The sequence below is a fragment of the Mytilus californianus genome, unplaced genomic scaffold, assembly GCF_021869535.1.
Source record: "Mytilus californianus isolate M0D057914Y unplaced genomic scaffold, xbMytCali1.0.p SCAF_6, whole genome shotgun sequence".
NCBI lineage: Eukaryota > Metazoa > Mollusca > Bivalvia > Mytilida > Mytilidae > Mytilus > Mytilus californianus.
In genome coordinates this window covers 91,876,958-91,903,700 of record NW_026262712.1, presented here as the reverse complement: position 1 = coordinate 91,903,700, position 26,743 = coordinate 91,876,958, and the positions used below count along the sequence as shown (strand labels likewise).

The 26,743-nt window shown below is 31.7% G+C and overlaps 1 protein-coding gene across 14 annotated transcripts in view; it reads right to left on the bottom strand.

Annotated features, from left to right (window-relative positions):
• The window catches only part of LOC127706342 (trichohyalin-like), an 80,986-nt gene that overhangs the window by 44,882 nt on the left and 9,361 nt on the right, over positions 1–26,743 (bottom strand). For 7 of the 14 annotated variants that reach the window (XM_052210897.1, XM_052210892.1, XM_052210899.1 and 4 more), the window contains exons 1-2: positions 5,733–5,871; positions 481–588 (exon numbers count right to left, since the gene is read on the bottom strand). In XM_052210897.1, the coding sequence (XP_052066857.1) occupies positions 481–539 (59 nt within the window). In that variant the 5' untranslated portion in view covers positions 540–588; positions 5,733–5,871. Of the gene's footprint in view, positions 1–480; positions 589–5,390; positions 5,517–5,732; positions 5,872–22,734; positions 22,796–26,743 lie in introns of those variants that run through there. The other 7 variants (XM_052210895.1, XM_052210896.1, XM_052210894.1 and 4 more) reach the window with 4 other exon arrangements.

Genomic DNA, 26,743 nt, shown 5'->3' with positions numbered 1-26,743 from the left:
TTTAAAATATTTCCTTGTTTGTGAAGTTGAACGAGAGTTGACCCTTTTTTTTAATGTTTTTTATAATAATATCAATTATCTAATTGTGAGGACCTTGTATCAAAATATACCATACAAAACAGGCTTCTGTTAACAATGGAAGTTAGCACATTCCTTCTGTTGACAATGGAAGTTAGCACATTCCTTCTGTTGACAATGGAAGTTACCACATTCAGATAAAACTTTTGATTCAAATATTTTTTCTTATTATTTTCATTGAGGAAAATTTTAAAAGACTTACCGGTAACTTTTTACATGCTGCATGTGATATGTTTTTAAATGTTTTTAAAATTACATTTATCACAGAAAAGTCCATTTCTATGTAAGTTCAAGAAACCTATTACAACAACTATTAGTGGGTCATAAAATTATATTTAAACCAACTACAGGTATAGGAGGAGGGGGAACTACAGCATACAACAACAAAATCATGTGACTTACTCTTCTTCTTGTTGACGTCTACGACGACGGGCCTCACGTCTTTCTTCTAAAGAGCTCATGATGATATGTATGCGATAAAACTATAATCCACTAAAAACGAAAAATTTCCTGCAAGAAAAAAATGACAGAATAAATCACAAACATTGGAACAACAAGCAAAAGGTATAAAAATAAGGAGATGTGGTATGATTGCCAATGAGACAACTGTCCACCAAAGGTAAATGAAGTAGTTGAAGAATTTACTGTGGATTCACTATTATTCATGGGATACCAATTTTCCTGAATTTCCTGTGGACAGGTGAACCAAGAATTCTCAAGTTCAACCAAGTACAAATTTTCTAAAGGCTTGTATGCAAACTTTTTTAAAATCAAATATTCACGAAATGCATTTTTCCGTTATCTACGAAAATTGGTACCCATGAAATCAAATGAATCCACTGTAGTTTGTACTCCGTAACTTTATAAAAATCCCTTGATAGGCATGCACACAACAAAAAATATAAACAAAACAATGGTAGTTCCTGCTAAGTTTTTTAAATTGAGCACTAGCTTAAATCTGAATGTCTAATATGGCCATTTTATCAATTTTTATGCAAGTTTACACCTCAAGAAACTGCAACTGCATACATGATAAAAACAGCCTTGTTGACTTCTTTCTTTTTTTTAAGACCTGAAGGCTTTGATTACCGGTAAGTAAGTTTGCAGTTGTTTAATGTTATATCTGAACTTTGTTTGTTATTTGGAGAATTCACCAGGGTTTGAATGGAAGATCTTTTATTGTGTCTGTTAATACCTTTAATAGACTTGGAAAGATTTAGAGCTTGCTTTCTCATTGAGGTATATTTTATTCCTAATTACCTCAATGAGACATGAACACTAATGTTTATGTCATGTATGTCATGCATTTTACATAATCAAATTAAATATATCTATTTATGGATAACAGAAGATGTAGATATGTGACCTGTCCAAAAGTGTCACATAGTATTGCATCAAAAATGTTAAACATGTCTTAGCATAAACAGCTCTGTTTTTTATATTGTTGTTTGTTGTTGAGATTAAAAAAAAAAAAACATGACAAAAATATGTTATGAACAAATTGAAAGAAGAATTGATGTAAACTCTTTAGAGCGTGAACCCCCCCCCTCCAAATAAAAAAAAGGGTGCACATGCTGAAATGTCTCGCCTTCTTTACTAATCATTGATATTATGTTGATAGTCCTACATATAAAGCTTTATTACAAGTGTCACATAACCTTAACATTAACCAAGAAAACTAAACATTGACCAATGAACCATGAAAATGAGGTCAAGGTCAGATGAACCGTGCCAGGCAGACATGTACAGTTAACAATTCTGCCAATAAACAAATATAGTTGACCTATTGCTTATAGTTTAAGAAAAACAGACCAAAACACAAAAACTTAACACTGAGCAATGAACCGTGAAAATGAGGTCAAGGTCATATAAAACCTGCGCGACTGACATATAGATCATAAAATAATTCCATACACCAAATATAGTTGACCTATTGCATATAGTATTAGAAAAAAAGACCAAAACTCAAAAACTTAACTTTGATCACTGAACCATGAAAACCAGGTCAAGGTCAGATGACACCTCCCAGCTAGACATGTACACCTTACAATCATTCCATACACCAAATATAGTAGACCTATTGCATACAGTATAAGAAAAACAGACCAAAACACAAAAACTTAACTATAACCACTGAACCATGAAAATGAGGTCAAGGTCAGATGACACCTGCCAGTTGGACATGTACACCTTACAGTCCTTCCATACACCGAATATACTAGACCTATTGCTTATAGTATCTGAGATATGGACTTGACCACCAAAACTTAACCTTGTTCACTGATCCATGAATTGAGGTCAAGGTCAAGTGAAAACTGTCTGACGGGCATGAGGACCTTGCAAGGTACGAACATACCAAATATAGTTATCCTACTACTTATAATAAGAGAGAATTTAACATTATAAAAAATGTTAACTTTTTTTTCAAGTAGTCACTGAACCATGAAAATGAGGTCAAGGACATTGGACATGTGACTGACGGAAACTTCGTAACATGAGGCATCCATATACAAAGTATGAAGCATCCAGGTCTTCCACCTTCTAAAATATAAAGCTTTTAAGAAGTTAGCTAACGCCGCCGCCGCCGTAGCCGCCGCCCCCACTGCCGGATCACTATCCCTATGTCGAGCTTTCTGCGACAAAAGTCGCAAGCTCGACAAAAACCACAACAACTTGCAACCAAAACATATTTTTCAAAGGCTAGAAATACATAACATTGTACAACATTGTGCAAACTGCCAAAAAAAATGCTGGTAATCTTAAGTCAAACAAATTCTTTTAACAAATGGGTGGCAGAGTATAAGGATGGTTTATGGGTGGCAGAGTATAAGGATGGTTTTTTTAATATACTTTGAGGTTAGGTCTATTTCGCTCCCTGTTCTTTGGCATATATTCCATTGATTAAAATATAATGTTGATTTTTCTTCTACAGCATTCATATTTTCCACTACCTTTTGTTTATATTAAATACTTTTTGGTATACTGAATTGTTGTCATAGTAATCAAATGAATTTGTAAGAATGATTGTTGACTGACATTTAGTTGTTATGTACATTGTTAAGGCAAATAAAAATGATAAGACTTAACAGATGAGATATCAGTCAAAGTATTTATCAAAGAAGTGCAGGTTTTATGTCTTGTCAGTTCTAAAAGAGAATATTGGTAGTTATTTACATCGTTACTATAGAGTACTTAATTATTCCTGAGGAGTACTGATCTCTAATAAACAAGGAAGATAATTGAAGAAGCACACTCTATAACATTATACTATCTAAATGCTTGACTGATTATAAGTTGTATATTCTTTATCACTCATCAAAGGAATCTATTGAGATAATACTTTTATCATAATCTGAGGGTGGGGAATCTCTCAGTGTTTCCCCTTTGGAATTTCATCAGTTGCTTTTGTACTCTGCTCCTTGTGAGCCGAAAAATAAATATCTTCTTCAAAACCATTCATTTTAAATAAATGTCATTTTCAAAGATTTAATTATGCTTCCTACTCTTGTTTTTTGACTTTTTGTCAGATATTCGGAATCTTCTAATTTTATCCATGTAAAGACAATAAAAAATTTCATAATTTTATTACATATAGTTTAAAATGCCATTTTTAAAAATCTTATAAAATCCTTTTTAAATTTTCATATCTTTTGAAAGAAAAAAAGGTGCTAATGTTAAAAGTATGAAAAATCTAGAGAGAAACCTTTCCAGCCAAATTTTCAGTTGATTTTATCTCAAAAACAAGGACACATCTGACCTTTCATTTTTTTCTGCTTTTTAAGTTCTATATGAAATCCACAAGAATCAATTTGGGATATGATGACAATTGAAATTAAAATGTTTTTTTTTCTAAAAAAGAGCCTGGGAATTTTAACAAATTTAGTAAACACTAGCATTTCAAAAAAATTTCAAATGCCATGCAAAATTCTTAAGTTTTACAAATTAAATGCAAGGACTTTTCACTCTTAATATGAAAAATATGAAGAAGTAATTTGCTGATTTTCTATTTTAATTTTTTTTTCCTTTTGTTTTAATTCAGCTTGATACAGCTTACAAAAGAGTCACATTACCAGTGAAGAAAAAAACCCAGACAGACTTTCCAAGGCAAGAAAAAAAGGGAAAGAGTTGTATTCAATAACAAGATACACATTATCTAACCACACAAAATAAATAAAGAACAGAAACTAATGATGTGTCACAATTATTACTCAGAACTTCATTAGTTACAAATGTCTGTTAATTAGATACAGATGGTAATAATATCTAATAAACCACTGATCCTTGTGTGATATTACTGGTGCCCTGCTGGTCCTGATTATCTACTGATTATCAATACAAATCATTTATGTAAATAAACATGTAGATGAGGTTACCCTGTTTTTTTATTTTCCAATGAGACACATAAACATACATGTCTGGGCATGATAATGCCTAGAAAAATCTATTCACACTTTCATTCCCATAAGTTTTGTTTTTTCTATAACTTTCCTTATCAAAAGGGAGATAACTCAAGATTTGTTGAATATGTTTTTTGTGTATATCTTTACTTCTAATTTTATACAAAAAAGTATTTTACTATGATCAATTTGACCCACGGTGTATCACATATCATTGTGCACAGTTCTGACAAAAAAATGGAATAAAGACTATACAAAAACACAATTCTCAAGAATATAAAGCTAAGAATGAACTTCTCATCATTCTAACATGTCTAAAGCATTATCATAAATATTTTTGTTTAACCTAACAATTTCTCTATTGCACATTTGCTGTAACATTTTACTTAGCATACAATTTTAACTTAGTATCCTTTTGGTTAATTTACCAAAATGTCAAGGCAAGAACTATGGTTACATATAAAATATATTGGGTAAGTATTTGTAAATAAGTTTTATGACTCAACTACATCCATGTTTTCAAAAAAATGATAATGAATACACACACAGATTGCTTTAAATGATTTAATTATTTCCAGAATCAACTCCTAAAATCCATATCTTCTGTGTTCTATTTAAATCTCAAATATTAAAGGTTTCATTCATATCAATAATTCCTCATCCCCTAGTTTGTCATGATTAATGTGGCCAGAATGGGTACAAATGAAACACCCTTTAATGAAATTTTGAAGAGCAATCCCTTTTTATCAGTCATAACATGAATATGGCTTTCAGCATATTAAATTGTATACATGTAAACAATCAAAGTAAAATTTCATAGCATGACAGATGAAAAAGTCTCCCTTGACAGAAAAATTATATTCATGAAAAAATTAAAAGGTAATCTTCCCAAAATAAAAAAAAAACAAGGATTACCTTCATTTCTTCAAGTGATGACAACAACAGCAAAATACCAAATGATGCATTTCAAAACATTATGTAACTTACAATTAAATGTTGTTTTATCTTATGCCAAGAAAAAAACCTCTCTAAAGACATTTGTTAATCAGACAATAAACAAAAAATACTATACATAACTTCCGCTGAGATGAGTAGTGCATCAAATATGTCGGAATGTAAATTTTGCCGGCCGGCATCTTAAAATCACATACACAGAGAGTGTTAACTATATATTTTTTTTAATTAGTAGAAATTTATTTGTTAATTTCATAAATCATTTTACTAAAATTCAATAGTTCTAAGAACTATTCCACTTACCTGCAATGCAGGATTGACTATATATCCTAAACTTTTTTTACAAAAATTTCAAGAGGAGAAACGTTGACCTTCAAAGAGAGGCTACAGTCTGTTCCAGATGTGTAAATGCACTCCACACTAGTGATAGAGAAAAGATTGTATTTAATGCTTTACTGTTTGATTAACCAATAGATTCCATATGTGGGGGTCACCATGGGATGCAATTTATGGCATTTTAAACATGACTGATGATTTTATGTGAATTTTTCTGACATGAAACACAATGAAGTTAATTAAATATATTTTTTTTTTATATTTGAATTCTTTTTAGTTTTCTTCAAATTCTTGAAATAATTAAAAATATAAGGATTTAATTTCATGTCTACTTTTGAATTTTATATATTTCTGACCCCCTTTACAAGAGACCCCTTCTTGATAATGAAACTGGATATAGTCTAAGTGATCCTTATCTTGTAGTAATATTATGTAAACTCCCCCACAATGTCCATAATTGGATCCAAATCAAAAACCTATCAGTAAAAAATACTTATTCATATCAATACTCAGTATCAATATTACATAAAACCTATCTCGTTAAAATCATTATGTTCTTCTTAAGGGCCATTAAATAAATGTAAAGTTTTATAAATAATAGAAATTATGGGAAAATAGATAATAAATATATGTAATGTTTAAAATAAATAATGTATAATGGTTAGAAAGGAAACTATTTTAAGTAATTTCAATTCTTAGGACAAATATATTCAAGATTTATTGTGATTTGTTAAAGATGTTGTTTAAGTCTGTGCTTTAATTACATGGAATACATACTCTAGAACTTTTCAAATGTTCTAGCTTTTTACGTTTAGTCTAACTGGTAGATTAGAAACTAATCCTGCATATATATATGCAAATTGTCATTTAAACTCCTTTTTTGGCTGTGTTTATTTGAAAGGCTTTGTCCTTTCACAATAATATTTGGCTAAAATGTTTGAATTCACATCTTCAAACAAATCAACCGGTAATTTTTTTAAAGCCCATTGCAAGTGGTTGTTAGTATGACCAAAGCAAGTGCAGCATAATAAAAAAATATTCTTATCGTCCAATTCCAGAGAAGCTAGGAAAAAGACTTTCAAATAAGTACAGAAATATGATATAACTAGAAATGTTTGGTTACCGTCTTATTGTCAATTACAAAACATCTCCATTTGGTCATATTTGATCAAACTGCCAAATATATATTACAGGGAAAATTCATAGAAATATGGAAGTAAAGGGGCGCATTACATTTGCGTGCATTCATTTTCACAGGTACAAATAAAGATAATTCATAATATTATTATGAATTTTGAACCTACTTGTAAATTTAAATAATATGCTTTTCATATTGAATTAAAAAAAATTTTATAAAGTTGTCATGAGAAATCCTGTAAACACAAGAGTTTCGTCTGTCTGAAAAAAGTTGGAGGAAAATTTCATTAGTGTACGATGGATATACTTTCTGTATCAACAGAACACTAAAGTCTGAGGGTATTTCATGATGATGCACCGTTAATAATTGCAACGGTATTTCAGCAGATTCCCTATTTTATCCAAGTCTTTGGGGATCATTACCATCAGCAGAATCCAGGCCTACTACAAACAGCCCGGAATCATTTCATGCTCACTACAATGAGCAATTTTATTCAGCACATCAATGTACTAATAGTATTTTTGTGTTTTCTTAAAGCAATGGGCTTCATATATTCAGAACGTTACGACATGTAAAATCAATGCTTTTAATCTTTAGATTTGCTTCGTTAATATATTTATATCAGGATATATTTCCAGGACTAAGTGCTTGTGCATAATAAAACGGACTAATCTCGCTCGAAAATAATAGTTAAATAAATAAATAAGTATAATCTACCTGTATTTACCTGTAAAAGAATGCCCGCAAATGTAATAAGCTGCACGCAATTGTAATGATTTTTGCGCGCAAATGTAATGCACCGAAGGAAAGTTAAGATGAAAATTGATTGGCTAATTAGCTATCTAAAAACCGTCCTTGTCTTGTTAAAATGGATAAAATGAATAAAAAGAATAGACAAAAACATAAAGCATAAATACTGCGGATTAATTTATTTTCATGGATACCAATTTTACAGGATTGAGGAAATTTTGCATTTTCTTGGATATTTAATTTTGTGGTTTTGCCAAGGTCTGAATACAAGCCTATTGCAATGTGTACTTTGTTGAACATTTAAATTCATGGTTTTCCTATACTCACAAAATCTTTGAATAAAATGCTCCACTGGGCGCAGCTTGATACGACCACAGAGGTCGAACCCTGAACAGTTGGGGCAAGTATGGACACAACATTCAAGCTTGATACAGCACTGAATTTGGATTGTGATTAAATATTTGACACAGCATAGGTTTCTGACACAGAATGAATGTGGTCTAAGAACTTAAAATTTTTTAATTTACCTATTCAAACCATATCATTATTATTTGCTTTTATATATAAATCAGAAATAACCAATTTAAAATGGAAATTTTAAAGAAAAAAAAAAGGAAAAAAAGGAAAAAAAAATCCCTCCCCCAAATTTTTTGAACCCCCTTATGATTCATCACCCCAAACTCAATCCCAGCCTTCCCTTTGTGGTATGGTACCTTGCAGTACAATTTCAGAGAGATCCATACACTTGAACACAAGTTATTGTCTGGAAACTAGAAAAATGCTAGTTTTTAGGCCCCTTTTTGGCCCCAAATTCCTAAACGTTTTGGGCAATTACCCCCAAACTCAAACCCAGCTTTCCCTTTCTGATATGGAACCTTGTAGTACAATTTTATAAAGATCCATACACTTACACACAAGCTATTGTCCTGAAACTAGAAAAATGCTTGTTTTTTGCCCCTTTTTTGTCCCTAATTCCTAAAATTTTGAGGAAATTACCCCCAAAATCAATCCCAGCCTACCCTTTGTGGTATGGTACCTTGCAGTACAATTTTAGAGAGATCCATACACTTGAACACAAGTTATTGTCTGGAAACTAGAAAAATGCTTATTTTTGGCCCCTTCTTCCTAAATTTTGGGCAATTACCCCAAAACTCAATTCCAGCTTTCCCTTTGTGATATGGAACCTTGTAGTACAATTTCAAAAAGATCCATACACTTACACACAAGTTATTGTCATGAAACTAGAAAAATGCTTGTTTTTTGCCCCTAATTCCTAAAATTTTGAGGCAATTACCCCCAAAATCAACCCCGGCATTCCCTTTGTGATATGGAATCTTGTGGTACAATGTCAGAGAGATCCATACACTAACACACAAGTTATGTCTGGAAGTTACAAAAATGCTTATTTTTGGCCCCTAATTCCTTAACTGTTAGTACCATAACCCCCAAAATCAATCCCAACCTTCCTTTTGTGGTATTGAACCTTATGGTAAAATTTCATAGAGATCCATTCACTTAAACTAAAGTTTGAGTGCGAAAACCAATGTGTCTTCAGATGATGATGACGACGACGACGCCAACGTCATACCAATATACGACTGCAAAATTTGTTTGCGGTCGTATAAAAATAAGAATCCCATGAGTAATGATGACTCCCCAGTTCTTCTTTCTCATTATCCCTGAAACAGCTGTGTTTTTGATGCAATTGTACAAATGTCAAAATTTTTTACAATTAAAATTCTAAAAAGTCTTGCCTAATACCTGAAAATCTTCAAAATCAAATGTGAGTTTCATTTTCCCAATTTCAAAAAAAATGGAGGCATGGTGTGTTAAGTATAATCCTACTCAATTCCAAAAAGGGCTCAAACTTTATAACTTATCACAGTCAAGCTGCTGATCAAAAACTATGTCATTCATTAGAAAAGTGTGACAAAAATATGTGTTGGATGAACAGGCAAATAAACAGCCCCCACACCTAGAGTGGGAGTATGAAAAATGGGCATACAAATTATGATAATTCATAAAAACAATTTTGAGCTACATTACAACATATAAATATTTCATTTTTGTTTACATGTATCTTATATCCAAGTAGCCTGTTATTCTTGATGTAAAGTCCAAAAATTTCTAGAAAGATAATTTAAAACAGCTGGACCAATTAAGAGCCCATGAATCGATAATGCTTGTCTGGTAAATATTGAAATTGTTTCAAAATAAAATGGAATATTAAGAAGGCATCTAAATCAGAAGATAGTATATTGGCTGTACATAAAACATTTCATGAGGTTATCCTTAATTAATTAGTTGTATAGCTATCAGGTTTAATATGGACAAACCAGCAAATATTCTTACTGAAAAGGCTCTACATATATTAATCCCAACAATAGTGTTACGTTTGTAGTAATTTGAATCAAGCATAGACTAGAACTAGTGTGTGACATATAAAAATGTGCCTTCATCTGAATAACACGATAAAATTGAAAAATGTTCAAATTCAAAGGGTATCCAGTAATTATGTAAAGTTTTAGTAAATCAATCAAATCATACTCCAGTTATGGTACAACATGTGAACAATTTACTGAAATCTAACAGTTAAAGTCCCATATCTCTGTAATGACAAACCAGAAGATTTTCAAAATCGAACGAGCTTCCAGTTATCAATCTCCACACTAGTGAAAAATTACCTTAAATCTGATGGTTAAAGTCCTATTACTCTGGATGACACAACAAGGGAGCTTCCAAGACTTAAGAAAAGGTTTTAATCTTTAACATTTCATACATCATACATCTATACGAAACACTTTTTTTCAAGATTTTAAAATATCTTAGTACATGTAGTACAAAAAGGGCACTTGAAATTGCTTTTACAATGTAAAGGCCATTAAAGTTCATTAAAACCTTTTTGTAAGTACTACATTTTGTATAAGAAGAAAAACAAAATCGGAGTCCTCATACTCAGCCTCAATTCCTGGGATATTACTCTGTAAATACTGCACAACAACATACTTTTCTCATTTGCAACAAGAATTAAAAATTATCTTAGACATAGAATTTAAGACAGACAAACAGCTTATAATTCGGTCAAACAACCCAATTCAGAACAAAATAATGCAGCCCCATACATATAGCTTCCAATTCCATCATCTTTATCATTAATTAGGGTTGACAAAGTAAAATTAAGATTACATAACTTTTAAACTAAAGTCTAACATAATATCGTAAAAAGTGTTTTAAGATATCAAAAAACTTTTACTTCAGAATTAATCAAAAGATAAATTTGCAGTATAATGAATTATTTACAGCTGCTAGATAATTGACTCATTTATTCAATATCTTTCTAGTTGAATGCAACAAAATTTGATGTTGCCATCATAAAACTCATTAAATATAGTCTAAGTTTAAAAAAAATTCTGTTGTCTATCTGGTACAGGAAACTTTAAACATTGAAAAGCATTTAAACTTAGATATAATTGGTCTTAATTTGTCATGGAACACCTAAATGCCTTCAATGTTATACAAAATGTATATTATACAAAACAGCTTGTATCATTCATACATTCAAGTTCTTGGTTCTGTCTGGTCTAAGCAGTATGATATGTAATAAGTTCTTTCAAATAAATTGTTTTTCAAGACTGATTGATTGAATGCTTGCTTCATGTCCAGTGGCAAATATATCATGCATATTCAGGGCAAAACTTTATAAATCAACAACCAGTTGAACTGATTTGTTACTTGTAAACAAAAATAAATAATATACAAAACCGAAAGAGAATCTCCCAACAACATCATTTACCAATTAACACATATGCAGATTCATCCTTCCCAAATCTCTAGCAATCTAAGCCAATTCTAGGATCATCACTAAATAACAGGCCTTCTTTAAAAAAAAATCTTGAGACAAAAATTACTTGCTAGTCACAAACAGTTCAGTATTCTTATAATAAATTTTAGATTTTTGTGAAAAGCATGCTTGAAGGTTAAGATGTGACAAATGTTATTGCTAGATAAAAAAGTTTCAAATAATTTGGAAACCTAAAAAAAAAACATAACATATTGTTGCAAGCATCTGTTTTGCCAAGATAACATTGATGCAAGGTTTTTGAGGAAATGCAGATTAGAGGTATTATGCACAAACAGGCAGATGTTTTGATAATTGATCTTTTAACATGAATACAATAAACCCTAATCCCTCTACCTCAATGCCCCATAAACTATATGTAATAAATAACTAATTTGTAAAATCTAATTTTTTGCAATTCAGTTAAATCAGGCGCCTGATGATAAAAGACGAACTGGTTTTGTTACAAGCATTGTAATTAAGTTACCACAAATATGCATAAATATCTTACATAAATTTCTGCAGTGTTTGAAAACTGATACACTGATTGTATCTACATTGCTTGAACATGAAACCAACCATAAACAGCCCTGGTTCACTAACCCTTTCATTTAAACCTCTATTGTCACCATAAACTATTAAAAGCTTATCCTTATTTTCTATCACATTAGATATATACTGTGAATCCATTATGTCTTATTTCATACTACTTTTCTTAAATGTTTAATGGATATTTTGTCTAAAATACCATAACAGTACGAATAACCTTTTTGAAAAATGATAAACATTTTAAATAAAGAGATGAACTTCTGTTATAAATTCAATACAGAGAAAATCTGCCGCTAAATTAGATGAAGATCGAAATACAGAGCATCAGGGATATGTGGCATAGCAAATCATCCACCTGAAGTCAAAGGACTACATATCTTAGGGAGCAACCATTTAACTTCAAGGGGGTTATGGTTTTTGTCTGAGTCAGAAATATTTTTTTTCGCACATAACGCAAACATTTTTTTTTTTAGTTTTTCAACACTTATCAATCAAATTATTTTTTTCAAAATTTAACACTGTAAGGTATGGGGAAAATCTGGATTCAGAATATATTTTTTTTGTCATCTGCTTGAACACAATATTTTTTTTCATCAAATTGGGGATCAGAATATTTTTTAGAAAAAAACCATAAACCCCCCACCATTGTTGGAAGTATTTTATATGCATTTTGTACATATCTTAATTGAAAATAACTACTGTATTCATTATTATTTGTAAAATAGATTTTCATAGATTTTATGGATAAAGGTGAACCATAAATTTAAATATTCAGCAAAGTACAAATTTTGTATAGAATTGTATGCAAACTTTGACTATACAGCAAAGTACATATTTTCTATAGGATTGTATGCAAACTTTGACTATACAAAGCCACAAAATCAAATAAAGTCATTACAATTCTTCAATAATGAACAAAAATTGGTACCAAAGAAATAAATGAATCCACAGTATTGATATCAAAAGTTTTTAGCTGAAAAAAAGATTATTTGTAATTAAAAGTTTTAAAAACTTAAAGATTACACACATAACACATCAATATATTTGCTCTCTCTGCTTGCTCTTTTATTGGCAATGAAAATTTATGTTGTTCTGAAGGGAAATAACATGTACAAATGGATCTTTGATTACAGAGTTAAATACGGAACTGGCAAATAAACTATTTGAAATAAATTACAATGCAGACTATAGAAAAACAAAAGTGAAAGCCCAGAACCTCACTGACAAACACTCTAGATTCAGATTAACATCTCTTACAATCCTGTCAATATTAATTCTAATGCAATATAATATAAAATGCTTCTTTTGATTGGAAGGCGTCTGCTGTCAATGTCATGGTTGATGGTTTGAGTCATAGGCAACAACATTGCACAATCATAGATAACTTTTATGGGATTTTTTTAAATGTTTATTTTGAACATTTTAATAGTTTTGCATGAGAATCAGGAATAACTATGTTTGAAGAGTTCAATTTGTGTCTGACAGTGATAACTCTTTATACATGCTACCATCAATTTGTGTCTGATGGTGGCAACTCTTCAACAATGCCACCATCAATTTGTGTCTGATGGTGACAGCTCTTCAAACATGTCACCATCAATTTGTGTCTGATGGTGGCAGCTTTTCAAACATGCCACCATCAATTTGTGTCTGATGGCGGCAGCTCTTCAAACATGCCACCATCAATTTGTGTCTGATGGTAACAACTCTTCAAACATGCCACCATCATTTTTTTTTTGCGTTGTAAGGTTGCTATCTTATTGATATATGTACCTAACATTTGTTTTTTCAATGTAGCAAGCCAACATTCTGACTACGATGAGATCTAAATAAAAGCAGCTGAAACAGCAAGACATGAACCATGCCATAGAAATATTTTAATATCTGTCATTTCACATCATCACAATACTGTTAATGGCAAAAACTATTTAAAGCCCAATTTCAAATGGTCATTGTATCCATGAAACAGCAAACAATAACTTTATTGATATGTTATTGACCACTGGATCTCATGTTTAAAAATAGGCTGTTTATAAAAAGATTCTGAAATAACCTGTTATTCTTGAGTAGGACTCCATTTTGGCACTTCATAAACAAGAGAAGCTAATTAAATGAAGATGAACTGCAGATAAACAAACAATTGACAAGCAATATTATTCTTGATGAAGTTATGTCTGTATGAAATATGACAATTATCACCTATAAACCTTCCATAATACCTGAATACATTGCAAAAAAAATGAAACCTACTATTTTAATCTTTAAAATTTATGTGTGAGGATTGAGAGGGACAGGGAAAGTGCCTGTCCCCTCCAAAAAAATTATACCAACCCCAAATATTATCAATTTCCCTTCAAATCACATCAATGACATATCATTTTTGTTCATTTATTTGTATGAAAACATGTGTCACGTGACCTCAGGGGTGTGGAAATGCTATGCCCGACTCGTACATTTGAACACCCGGACGAGTAACTTTTTTTGTCTGGGTTGCCCGTGGACAAGTAAAAAAAATTATTCTATCATTACTTGACAAAGTTCAATTCAAACAAAAAAATAGAATTATTTTCAAAACTTATAACGATGTTTAATTTAATGTAAAATAACCTAATGATCAGCGAGTAAAACACATATTTAAGTCAAAACATGAAAGTTCATGACGATAAAAATATTAAATAAAACAGGAAACAGATTGATTACCAAATTAAAAAAAAATAAGTATGCGAACCCGGGTCAGTTAATCATTGCGTTGTCTTTGTCCATTGACTTGGGATCGTCGATTAGGTTTTATCCATGATTCCCCTTGCTCTCTATGGAAGAAAATAAGGAAAATAAATTGAATGTTTGTATAATTTGTAGACAACATCCAACCCATGCCAATCAAAAGTGAACCTTATTTGAGGGCAAAGTGGTAGATAGAAGGGACACCTTAATTGCCCATCAACTATCAGCAAAACACCAAGCATGTCAGTTGAGAGAAACAAATAGTTTTCAATGGTTAATCTATTATTTAGTTTTCATTTATTCACTCTAAGTCTCACTGTGTCCTCAAAATTGAGTATATGTACCTACTGGCTAGAATCTTTAAATGAATACTGCTTCAAAATTGTCCTCTAGATGTCATTTCATTTGGTTGGTTTGCTGTTGGGTTTATGTCCAATTGATGTCAACCCATTACCTCCTTTTATTTGTACACTAACAAAATGACTTTCATTGATATTGTGATGCAAATCAGTGCTAAGAATCATACAAGCTAACAGTAAAATACCTCAATATTTATTGGGACTTTCAGGGCAAGTAAAATTTACAGTTTTACTTGCCCAGGGACAAGTCCTTAAAACAAATATTTCCACAACCCTGGACCTTAGTTTCTTTAGCCAAAAGCAAAATATATATAAAATATATGCCTTAATAAAATTGATCTTTAGTAAAGACAAAACTTTCTACTTAAGAAACAGAAAAAGAAGCAAACCTTTCATTTTAACATACTTTATGAGTCAAATTCAACATACATCATTTGTAGGAAACATCCGTTAATTAGCCTTCAGGGTGTTCCTGTAGAACACCTGTAACATCAAAGACATTTTACCTGTCAAAGGTAAACAATTATAGATGTTTTATCGCCTTAACTTCAAGGTTAGGAATACTGTAGTCATTTTGCAAACACCAAAACTGACATATATGTAGATTTCAAATCATAAAGAAAAGCTGAGTTATAGACCTCAATTTTCTTAAATAAATGTTATTGAAATACTGAAATGTAGGTCACAGGTACCCACCTTTCATCCAGCTTTCCTATGTTCTTTAAAAAAAAGTTTGTTCTTTTTTTTTTAAATGGAACCTTATCTACACTATGATGTCATTTAATGTAATTGGATATCATGCATGTATCATGTTCTATTCTAAAATATGGTTAAATTCCTGTAATTAACACTTTCATAAGTTATCACTTAATGCTATCATTTTGCATTAACCATAATAATATCATGGTGTACTTTCGATATACCACATCAGAATGATGCCCTCAGGGGTATATCTGATTCTATAATGGATCCAACTCATGGCTTTTATATTTAAGATGTTTAAAGAGGCATTAGCTGTCAAATTCATGTTCATTGATTTGACTCAAATTCTCATATTTGATTTATAACATACTAAAACGTATATCCAAATAAATGGGGAATGTTTCCATGTCCGCTTGCATATTACGTTATAAAGGGACATAACTCAAGAACTGCAAAAGTGATGCTACCCAAGTTTGTCCTTGATCTGAGTTTTGTGGTAATAAGCATTGTTTATAAGTTTCATAACATTTAGTTGAGGCAAACTAAAGTTAGAGCTAGAACAGAAACGAATATTTCAGCAATTCTTCCATTTAAAAAGGGGCATAACTCTAGAACGGTAAAAGTGACGCCACCAAAATTCAAACTTTATTTGTGTTTTGTGGTAATAAGCATTGTGTATAAGTTCACAACATTTGGTTGAGACAAACTAAAGTTAGAGAACATAAACGAAAAAATTCAGCAATTTTTCCATTTGTAAAGAGGCATAACTCTAGAACGTTAAAGTGACAGCAACCAAAATTCAAACTTGATATGTGTTTTCTGGTAATAAGCATTGTCTCTAAGTTTCATAACATTTGGTTGAGGCAAACTAAAGTTAGAGAACAGAGACCAATTTTGGGACGTACGGATAGACGGACGTACGTACAGATGAACAAGGGTAAAACTTAATGCCCCCTCCGCTAAGGCGGGGGCATAATTACAAAAAGTCTAAAATGAACAATTAACAATGCATGGACTCGATAATATGTATCAACATTTCGTGTGTATTTTTGTCTAGATGTCATCTAATTAACCATCGAGATGACCTCCAAGACTGCCGACGGTCATATAACCCGATATAAACATTAATATAATTCTCTTATGATTGTGGCTTTTTATCTATTTCTTGCATGAATAGATATATCTAGTATCACACTACACAGAGTGATATGAAAAAGTGATATGAAAACTTTGATTGGCTTATCCAGCATCATGAGACGATATTACAACATTTTCTTTGGTTATTCGTTAACCAAATGGTTATCCTTGTTTCACTTTCAATGTTGACATTCTTTTCCTTTTAATAACTGAATATATGCATAACCAATCTCCAGCTAAGGGGTTAAATTGAAGGTCACATGATTCAATGAGATTGAATTATTCACTTGCAAGTGAATAATTCATCAGCGATGTTTCTTAGATTATTTTGTCAAAATTGAATTAAATTGGCTGCTAAAAGCGAATTATTATTTCACTATATCACTTTCATTAATGATTGAACAAAAAAAAAATCATATCTAATTTTTTTTAGATCTCGTAGCTAATGCCCCTTAAATATCTAAGATATTTTAAAGTAAGTCAAAATTGCAGAAAGGGTAATAAATACTGCCAAGCAGAGTGAAGCGAGAAAAAAAATTTGGACTATTTTATGCTTAAAAATTATTGCTTTCCAATTAAAGGGGTGTATGCCCTTTACACCCCACCCCCTTAATCCCCCACTGATAAACAATGGTAAACAAGTCAGGATCATGGTATGTCTCCATTATTTCAAAAGCTTAACAAAGTTTGTTTTCATCTTTCCTGTATTTTTTGTGTAACCCCTTTGCTTTTTTCTTGGGCAATGCATTCAAACTTTTACAAACCAACCCCCATATCTCTCAAAAACTAACACATGAACCTTAGTTTTGATATGGACTAACATCTGCTATGTTGAAAAAAGAGAGGTACGAAATAGTAGTAAAGAAAAATATAAAATATTCTAGAACTTCAAATTTGTCTGTAATATGACATTTTAACATGATACATAACTTAAAAATACTATTTAAGATATTTAACCTTAAAGCCTTCGATAAAGTACTCCATTCAGAAATTAATATTTGGGGGTATGCAGTACCTGGCCCTCAGTCATAAAACCATACTCAGTAACCGGAGTACAAAATTTGTGCTTGAAACACCAAATCCAGTATTTTGATTGGTTGAATTCTGAGTCAAGTACGATAATCGTGCTCCATTTTGTTATGACCACAAGGACTGATGACTATCTAGTCAGACCAATGACCGAATGATTTTCATAAATTCTTACAATACACATCAGAATTATAGCATGAATGAAATACACGCCTCAAACTGACAGTAATCCCAGGACATAAACACAGCAATGTACTATTATAAAAGCGATTTAGTCATACTATCGTTTACACAGTATCATGTATATGATCTGAAAATAATGTGGTTATTTCCAAAAACTTGTGACAGAATCTGCAGCCAACATCTGATTATACTTAACACAGAATGCAGTCAAATACGCCATGTACTTGATGCTTCTCTATAGAATGTTATATAATTATTATTCTTAGATAACTACTATGCTATAGACATATCTTTTAGTATCAGAGATGATTTTTGTCACGTTTCATGATTATGTAAGGGATATAACTTAATGAATTCTGAGTAGTATATGCAGGCATATGTTTAACCCCGTCACATTCTATATGTGCCTGTCCCAAGTCAGGAGCCTGTAGTTCAGTAGTTGTCATTGGTTCATGTCTGTCATATTTTATTTTTCATAAATTGTTTTGTTATAAATAAGGCTGTTAGTTTTCTCAATTGAATTGTTTCATATTTTTCATATCTGGGCCTTTTAAAGCCTACTATACGGTATGGGTTTAATTCATTATTGAAGGCAATACAGTTGCCTATAATTGCATACATCCACTTCATTTGAACTTGGGTGGATATTTGTCTCATTGGCAATCATACCACATATCCTTATTTTCATATCATATACTGTATGACAACTACTATAGTCAGAGTTTATAACATTCTATGCAGACCCAAATTTTAACATTTATTTCTGTTTTATACTGTGTTCACTATTAACAGGCTTTTTAGGTTTGCATAAAGAGACTGAAAATTGTATATAAACTATTTCCCCTTTTCTAACAAAGTTAATAATGATAAAAAATGAAATAGAAAATAAGAACCATTTTACAAGCCTTCATTATTAAAAATAAGAAGATGTGGTATGATTGCCAATGAGACAACTCTCCACCAGAGACCATTGACATACAAATTAGTAACTAAGGGAGCTACCATTTGATTTTTATTGGGGGGGGGGGGGGAGGGGGGCTAGGATGAAATTTGAAAAAAATAGGCAGGACAGGAGTTTTGAGTAAGAAAAAGGCAGGATGAGATTATTTGCAAAAAAAAAAGGCAGGATGACAATTTATGTAAAAAAAAGTTAGGATAAACTAAAAAAAAAAAGGCAGGACTGAATAGAGTGAAAAATAAAAAAGCAGGAACGAATAGAGGGAAAAATAAAAAGGCAGGACAAAATTTTTCATCCTAGCCCCCCCCATAAAAATCAAATGGTAGCTCCCTAAATTAGGTCACCATACAGCCTTCAACCATGAGCAAAACTCAAACCGCACAGCAAGCTTTAAGCCCAAATGACAAATGTAAAACAATTCATACAAGAAAACTAACGGCCGATTAATGATGTACAAAAAATAAATAAGATATACAGCAACAAACGACAACCACTGAATCACAGACTCCTGACTGTGAGACACGAACATACTGAATGCAGTAGGGTTGAACATGTTTGCAGCACCCAAACCTCCCTTAACCTTAAACACTGGTGCAACATAAGAACCATCTATAAAAATCTTTTGAAAAGCGCTTAATTCATCTACTTTTGTTTTAGAGATGTAAGCCCAATCAAAGTGCTGGATAGCACCTCTGGGAAGTTTGCAACTGTAGATGTGTATTATTTCAAATAGGTTATAGATGTGTATTATTTCAAATATGTATTTAATCACAGCTTTGGTGTTTTTAACTAAACCATTTTCTTTTCAGCAATTATCAAAAATTATTTTTTTTCATTGTTTGTCATTTAAATTTTGATATTTTCTATTGAAACATTAAACTGTTGTTCTAAAATAATCAAATATACAATAAGCTCTGTTAAATTTCTTTATGTGCCCATGCCATATCTAGGGCCTATGATTTTATAGTATTTTTTTTCCATTTGTAACTGGGCATAACCCTAACCATAACAGTAAAATGACGGCACAAAATTCAAACTTGATCTTGGTTTTGTGGTTAAAAGTATTGTGTATAAGTTTCGTAACATTTGGTTGAGACACACTAAAGTTAGAGCACGGAATTGAAAAATATTTGTTAGTGTTCCGCGGAACTCTGTGTCTCGCCTACTTTTGCTGTTAATCGCAGGCTCAACAAAAATAAGGAATAAAGTTGATAAAAATATTCCTCTCTATACTATCTTTTGATTGTTAGAAGCTTCTGTCCAAGTTTGGTAAAAATCCAGGATAGTTTATGAATCTAATAAATGTTTTAAAAAAATTTAACTGCAGACTGTATGCAATGTTAACTAGAAGAAAAGCTAAGTCCATTTATAAGTAAAATACGGAAAAACAAGAACAAAATTTTAACTAAATTTCCTTCTAGATACTAGCTTTTGATCATAAACAAGCTTCTGTCCAAGTTTGGTACAAATCCTGGATAGTTTAAGAAAGTTATTACATTTTAAAAACTTTAGCTACAGAGTGAATGTAATGTTTCCTGGCAGAAAAATTAAGTCCATTTATAAGTAAAATACTGAAAAAATGGATTTTTTTTTTTACAAAATTTACTTCTGGATACTATCGTATGATCATAAACAAGCTTATGTCTAAGTTTGGTAGAAATCCAGGATAGTTTAAGAAAGTTATTAAAATTTCAATAACTTTAACTACAGAGTGAATATTTGTGGACGCCGCCGACAATATGTAGGATCGCTGTCTCGTTTTTTCGAAAAAAGTCGAAGGCTCAACAACAATCACAATTTTTAAATTTGGAAAGGGGCATAACTCTAGAACAGTAAAACTGACGCCACCAAAACTCAAATCTAAACAGTGTTTTGTGATGAGCTTTGTGTATAAGTTTCATTACATTTGGTTGAGACAAACTAAAGTTAGAGATCGTAAACTAAAAATTCAAGCAACTTTTCCATTTGTTAAGGAGCATAACTCTAGAATTGTAAAATCGATGCCACCAAAATTCAACTTGATCTGTGTTTTGTGGAAATAAGTATTGCGTATAAGTCTCATACAATTTGGTTTAGGAAAACTAAAGTTAGAGAACAGAAACTAATTTTTGGATGTACGGATGTATGTACAAGTAAGGGATGTACATACTAACAGAAGAAAAAGGGTAAAACTTAATACGGTGGGGACATAACAATAGTAGTATGACGAAAGGAATAAAAAGTTTATAAACACTAGATTCATAGAGGTGCTTATAACCCTGTAACACATTTTAAAGTTGATGCTGTGAAATTTAGCATTGAGGCAATATCATTTGAGATTTTTGGTTCATCATAATTATTTGGACTAGCACTAAGAGTAAGAAAGTCATTTTGCTATTACATGGACAGATTTTATTTAATCATGTTGCTACAGCACTTGTCTTGATACACTGAGTTATTCTAAGTAGAAACTGACTTGTAACGATTTGTGTCCAAATGTTATTGTTAATCGTAACACTGAGGACATGGGCTGTGATATGTACGAACTGTCGTTGAGTCAATGTTTTCAGCTGTCAGTATGATCCACGTGACTGTGCATGCTGGACGAGTGAAGGTCCTTAAATTCACATTGGAATGTGAAATAGCTAGTATTTAAATAGCAGAATTCAAAAGTTTTCAAATGTTTTTGGCATCAAAACCTTCTGATCGATGTTTTGACAAAAACATGCACTTTTCTATCATAGCTGGTATTTACTTTTACTCATCCTTGGCGTGTGACATAAGCCATATGATAATCGAGTATTTCTGTCACCTGTGTATAATTGTTCAATCAAACTTTTATCACTTGTTAATTATCCGACGGCTTGGTCAAAATATAAACATGTTAAAAAGTACGTTGCATTCAGTAATGTCAGTCATCAGGATTCTTTCGATACACTCAGGCTTTTACTTTATATTTAATACTAAACATTTGTAAATATTGTACATAGTAAAAATTGCGCGCGAAAATTTTCATTCATGAAATATTCATGAATGAAACGATGTCTTGCTTAGATTTCTTTTGATTTTCTCTTCAGCGCATGGAAAATCCGTGAAGTAGTGTTTGTAATAATCATTTTCAAAATGAAGTTAAATTCACCTGAATTGTCGGTGAACATTCATTCCTTTTTTATTCAAGCTGTAATCTTTTCAAAAGGACTCAAAATTTCAAAAGCATCTTCCTAGAATCAGTATTCAAACACTAGTACTACATTATCTTGGAGCAGAACATTTGCGATAGTCTGTCACCGGAAGTTAGAGGCCGACACCTTAGGAAAGTATTGCTATAGCAAACTTCCCAAAAACTGCATTTTACTCTTTAAGGTTCAATTTTTAGCAACATCAGCCTTGTTTGATGATTGATCAAATCCCTGGATACAAGTATTAATCTAGACTCCTTAAGAAACATTCAATCAACAGGTAAAGTTTGGGAATAGTTGGCCCAGTCATTGTTTCAGAGGAGAAGATTTAAAAAAAAATTATGACCAAGAATGGATGGATGGACAACGGAAAGTACGTCAAGTGATGGCAAAAGCTCACCATATTTAATATTATATTTTACATTACAAAGATCATGTTCATACCTCTTTAAGTTGAACCAGCTACCAACACCTTTCAAAATGTGTGGCCCTTGTTCTCAGGTGTCTGCAATTATAAAAAATGTCTTAAAAAATTACACATTTCAGCAAAAATGAGGTTCAGATTCAACACAATCAGACAAAATTGTGACGTAACATATTTTTGGAATGAAATTACATCAACTAAACAAAATTGATGTAACAAATTCTGTTAATATGATAGTTTCTATAAAATGTAATTACCTCATAAAAGCCTGAATGTGGAGGTGTTACTATTACATACTAATTAGTGTCTATCAAAGTTTACTAATGAACTCAGACACTGCATTTAGATGAAATTCAGGATTTCTCACATATTTGTCCTTACAGTGGCCTGGATTTGGTCCAAACTTTAAAACGTTTACAAAAACCATAGATATTTATTAAATGTATGTCTTATCTGCATGACAGTTTTCTTCCTGCATTGTTTGATGATCTTTATAATAAATTGTTACAGAGAATATTTCCCAAAATAAATACTTTTTATCATTCCTTGGTTTTGCTCAAGGATTTTTATTTTGTTTTCATAATTTGATTGAACATATTTAAAGAGCCATACCTAACTTATAAAGTTCAATCATGTCTTCTTAACCCTTACCATGTGGGTGCCTAATTTAACATATTTTCGGTTTTTGGCCTACCAGAATGTTCCATAGTCAAACAAAAGGCTGTCAGATTGACAGCAAACCAAATTTTCCTGCATGAAAATGATATTTGCAATTCTGGACCCCCAAACAAGATCAAGTAAAAAATAAATGAATTTTTGTGGGGTTCAGAAATGGAAAGGCAAAAAATCAATCTAGGTATCACTTTTCGCTACTAAAGGTCTTCAACTCAACAACGATAAAAGCTAAAATTTGAAAATCAAACTCTACCTTCATTTAGTTACAGAAAACAGCATATCTAAATTTGAACAGATTTCATGAAAGCGTTTTCAAGTAATTGCATGGACACTGTTTGGCAGCTGCCCACCGGGCCACCCAACCGCCCCCTGCCGTACATCACCAAATTAACAAGCATTCTGAGAGTATTGCATGGCAATACATAGTCCCCTACCAGTTAAAAATTCATTGTACTGGAACAAAATGCTAACTTGATCTATAACTTGTCATGGTGTAAACTATATAACAAATATCAAGTCAATATCTTCAAGCATGGACCATAACTTTGCACAAAATAATTAGACCGGTACAAAATTCGATCTTGATCTGTAACTTGTCATGATAAAACTATATACCAATTATCAAATCAATATCTTCAAGCATGACGAAAAAAATTGTGGAAAACTGATTATTTGAGTGAATTTTTTAAGTCCACGGACCATAGCTCTGCACAAAATAATCAGACCAGAACAAAATTCAAACTTGATCAGTAACTTGTCATGATAAAACTATATACCAACAAGTGAAACTGCGAGCTACTGCTCACTGATGATACCCCCAGCCCAAATATTTGACGGTAAACAGGAAGTTGTTGAGTGATTAATCTGAAAACGCATCACATGGTATAGCTGACTTATATAAACACTGAAACCAAATTTCAGAAATCCTTGTAATGTAGTTCCTGAGAAAAATGTGACAAAAATTTTCAACTTGGATGTGTTGTGTAAAATGATGTAAGTGTTTGGTAAACAGGAAGGTGTTGAGTGATCAATCTGAAAAAGCATCACACTGTATAGCCGACTTATATAAACCCTGAAACCAAATTTCAGAAATCCTTGTATTGTAGTTCCTGAGAAAAATGCGACGAAAAATTTTCATGGGACGAAAGGACGGACTGACGGACTGACGGATGGATGGACAAACAGAGGTAAAACAGTATACCCCACTATTTTAAAGCGGGGGTATAATTATCAAATCAATATCTTCAAGCATGACGAAAAAAAAGTGTGGAAAACTGATTATTTGAGTGAATTTTCTAAGTCCAAGGACCATAACTCTGCACAAAATCATCAGACCAAATCAAAATTCGAACTTGATCTGTAACATGTCATGATAAAACTATATACCAATTATCAAATCAATATCTTTAAGCATGACGAAAAAAAATGTTGAAAACTGATTTGCCAGACTGACGGACGGACAGACAGACAGATGGACGGAGTGCAAACCTAAAGTCCCCTCGACTTCGTCGGTAGGGGACTAATAACGGATATTTCTGGAAATCCAGTTAAAAAAGGGGAGGGGTGCCCAATCTTCTGCAACAAGTGAAAGCATTCAAGTGAAATTTAACGACCAAAGGAGTGAAAAATCAGACCTAGAAATGTTGGGTTGCCAAAACTATTTGCCGTAAAGCCTCAGCCAGTGTCACTCACCTAGACTAGAATTGAATTCCTGACAAAAATTTCTTTTTTGTTGATCTTGTTTTGCTGATCATTTTTTTCTGTTAACAGTTTCTCTCTATCTTCTTCAGTTCCCCCCCCCCCCCCAAAGATAGGGGTACAAAAAAAATCCTCATTTATAAGGGCAATCACTTCTATAGAGTCTATTAACAGTTTCGGCAAAAATTGATTTATTTGTAGATCTTGTCTCGCTGATCAATTTTGTTATTGAAAGTGTCTATCTTTCATAGTTTTGAAGATAATAGGCAAAAACACTAAAAATTGGTAAAAATAGCAATAACTCCAATATAGAGTGGACTGAAGATATTGGCATCAGATTTATATGTAGATATTGTCTTGCTGACCATTTTGGCTATTTAAAGTTTTTATCTATTTATTATTGTTTTTAAGATATTAGGCAAAGATGCAAACACATGGTAAAAATAGTCTTTAAAGGGCAATAACTCCAATAAGGAGTCGTCTTGACAGTTTTGGCAATGTTATTTAATTTGTAGACCTTGTCTTGCTGATAATTTTTGTTATTTAAAGTTTCTCTGTATCTACGCAAAATGGAAAAAAATTGGTAAAATTTGTCTTTGACCAAACTGATCTTTTGTAGATAATTCTACTAGTAAGGAAATTATCTTCCAATAGTATCTTTGTGGATGAAAAGTTGCTCCCCAAGGACCACTCGCTATGCAGGACACAAAAAACCACCCCTTCCAGCAACTCATCTGCCTGAGGGTCAAAAGAAGGTAACAAAATTGGCAAAAAAAACCCATTTTTTCCAGGGGGTATCAACTTTTTATGACGTGATTTGTTTGAATTTTTCTTTATATAAATTTTTATGCAACTGGTACATAATAGTACATGTAGTATATACATGTATATAGAAGAATAGTATACCATTGACAATGTAATTTTGTTATTAGCTAACAAACATTTCTACTAATAACTGTTGAATTAATGGCCCATGAAGTTGGAACAAACTCTTTTCATAGTGCACAAAACCTCTTTATCTTGTTAAAATTGGTCCAAAAAGATACATGTAATTTGGTTTAAGAGAAGAAATGTATTACAATTGCACCCTCAAACTTCAGGGGGGATAAATGAGAATATAAATCACTCATTAATCATTCTTTCAATTAAGGACTGAGACTAAGTCAACAGTGGTGATATAATTACACCTATTGTTTGTAATAACGATGTAATGCTATATTTATGCTGAGTGTAATTCTTTATCCTCCCCTGAAGCATCGTAATACATGACAGTAAAACATCAGATAATACCTTATCACCGTGTTACATCACTACACTAGGTTGTAAATAATCATAGAACATATTAATATCATTAAATCTACTGTATTAATGAATTATTCATGAATGTTAAATACAAATGCAACAGATTTAATTCTAAAATATTTCTCTCATTATCTGGTAGCCATGTTTTTATACCAAAAACAGGCAAAATTTTCAAACATTTATTCTGTGATACTTAACCTGAAATTTTGAAAAACTTGAACTTTATTGATTTGACAAGTCACTTAAGCACTGTGACATTTCTGATATTTCCATTGTGACTTTTAAATTTGAAGGGAACATCTGTAATGTCCAGTATATAAGTAAAGGCTTTTAGTTTTTTTCAATTCTACTTTA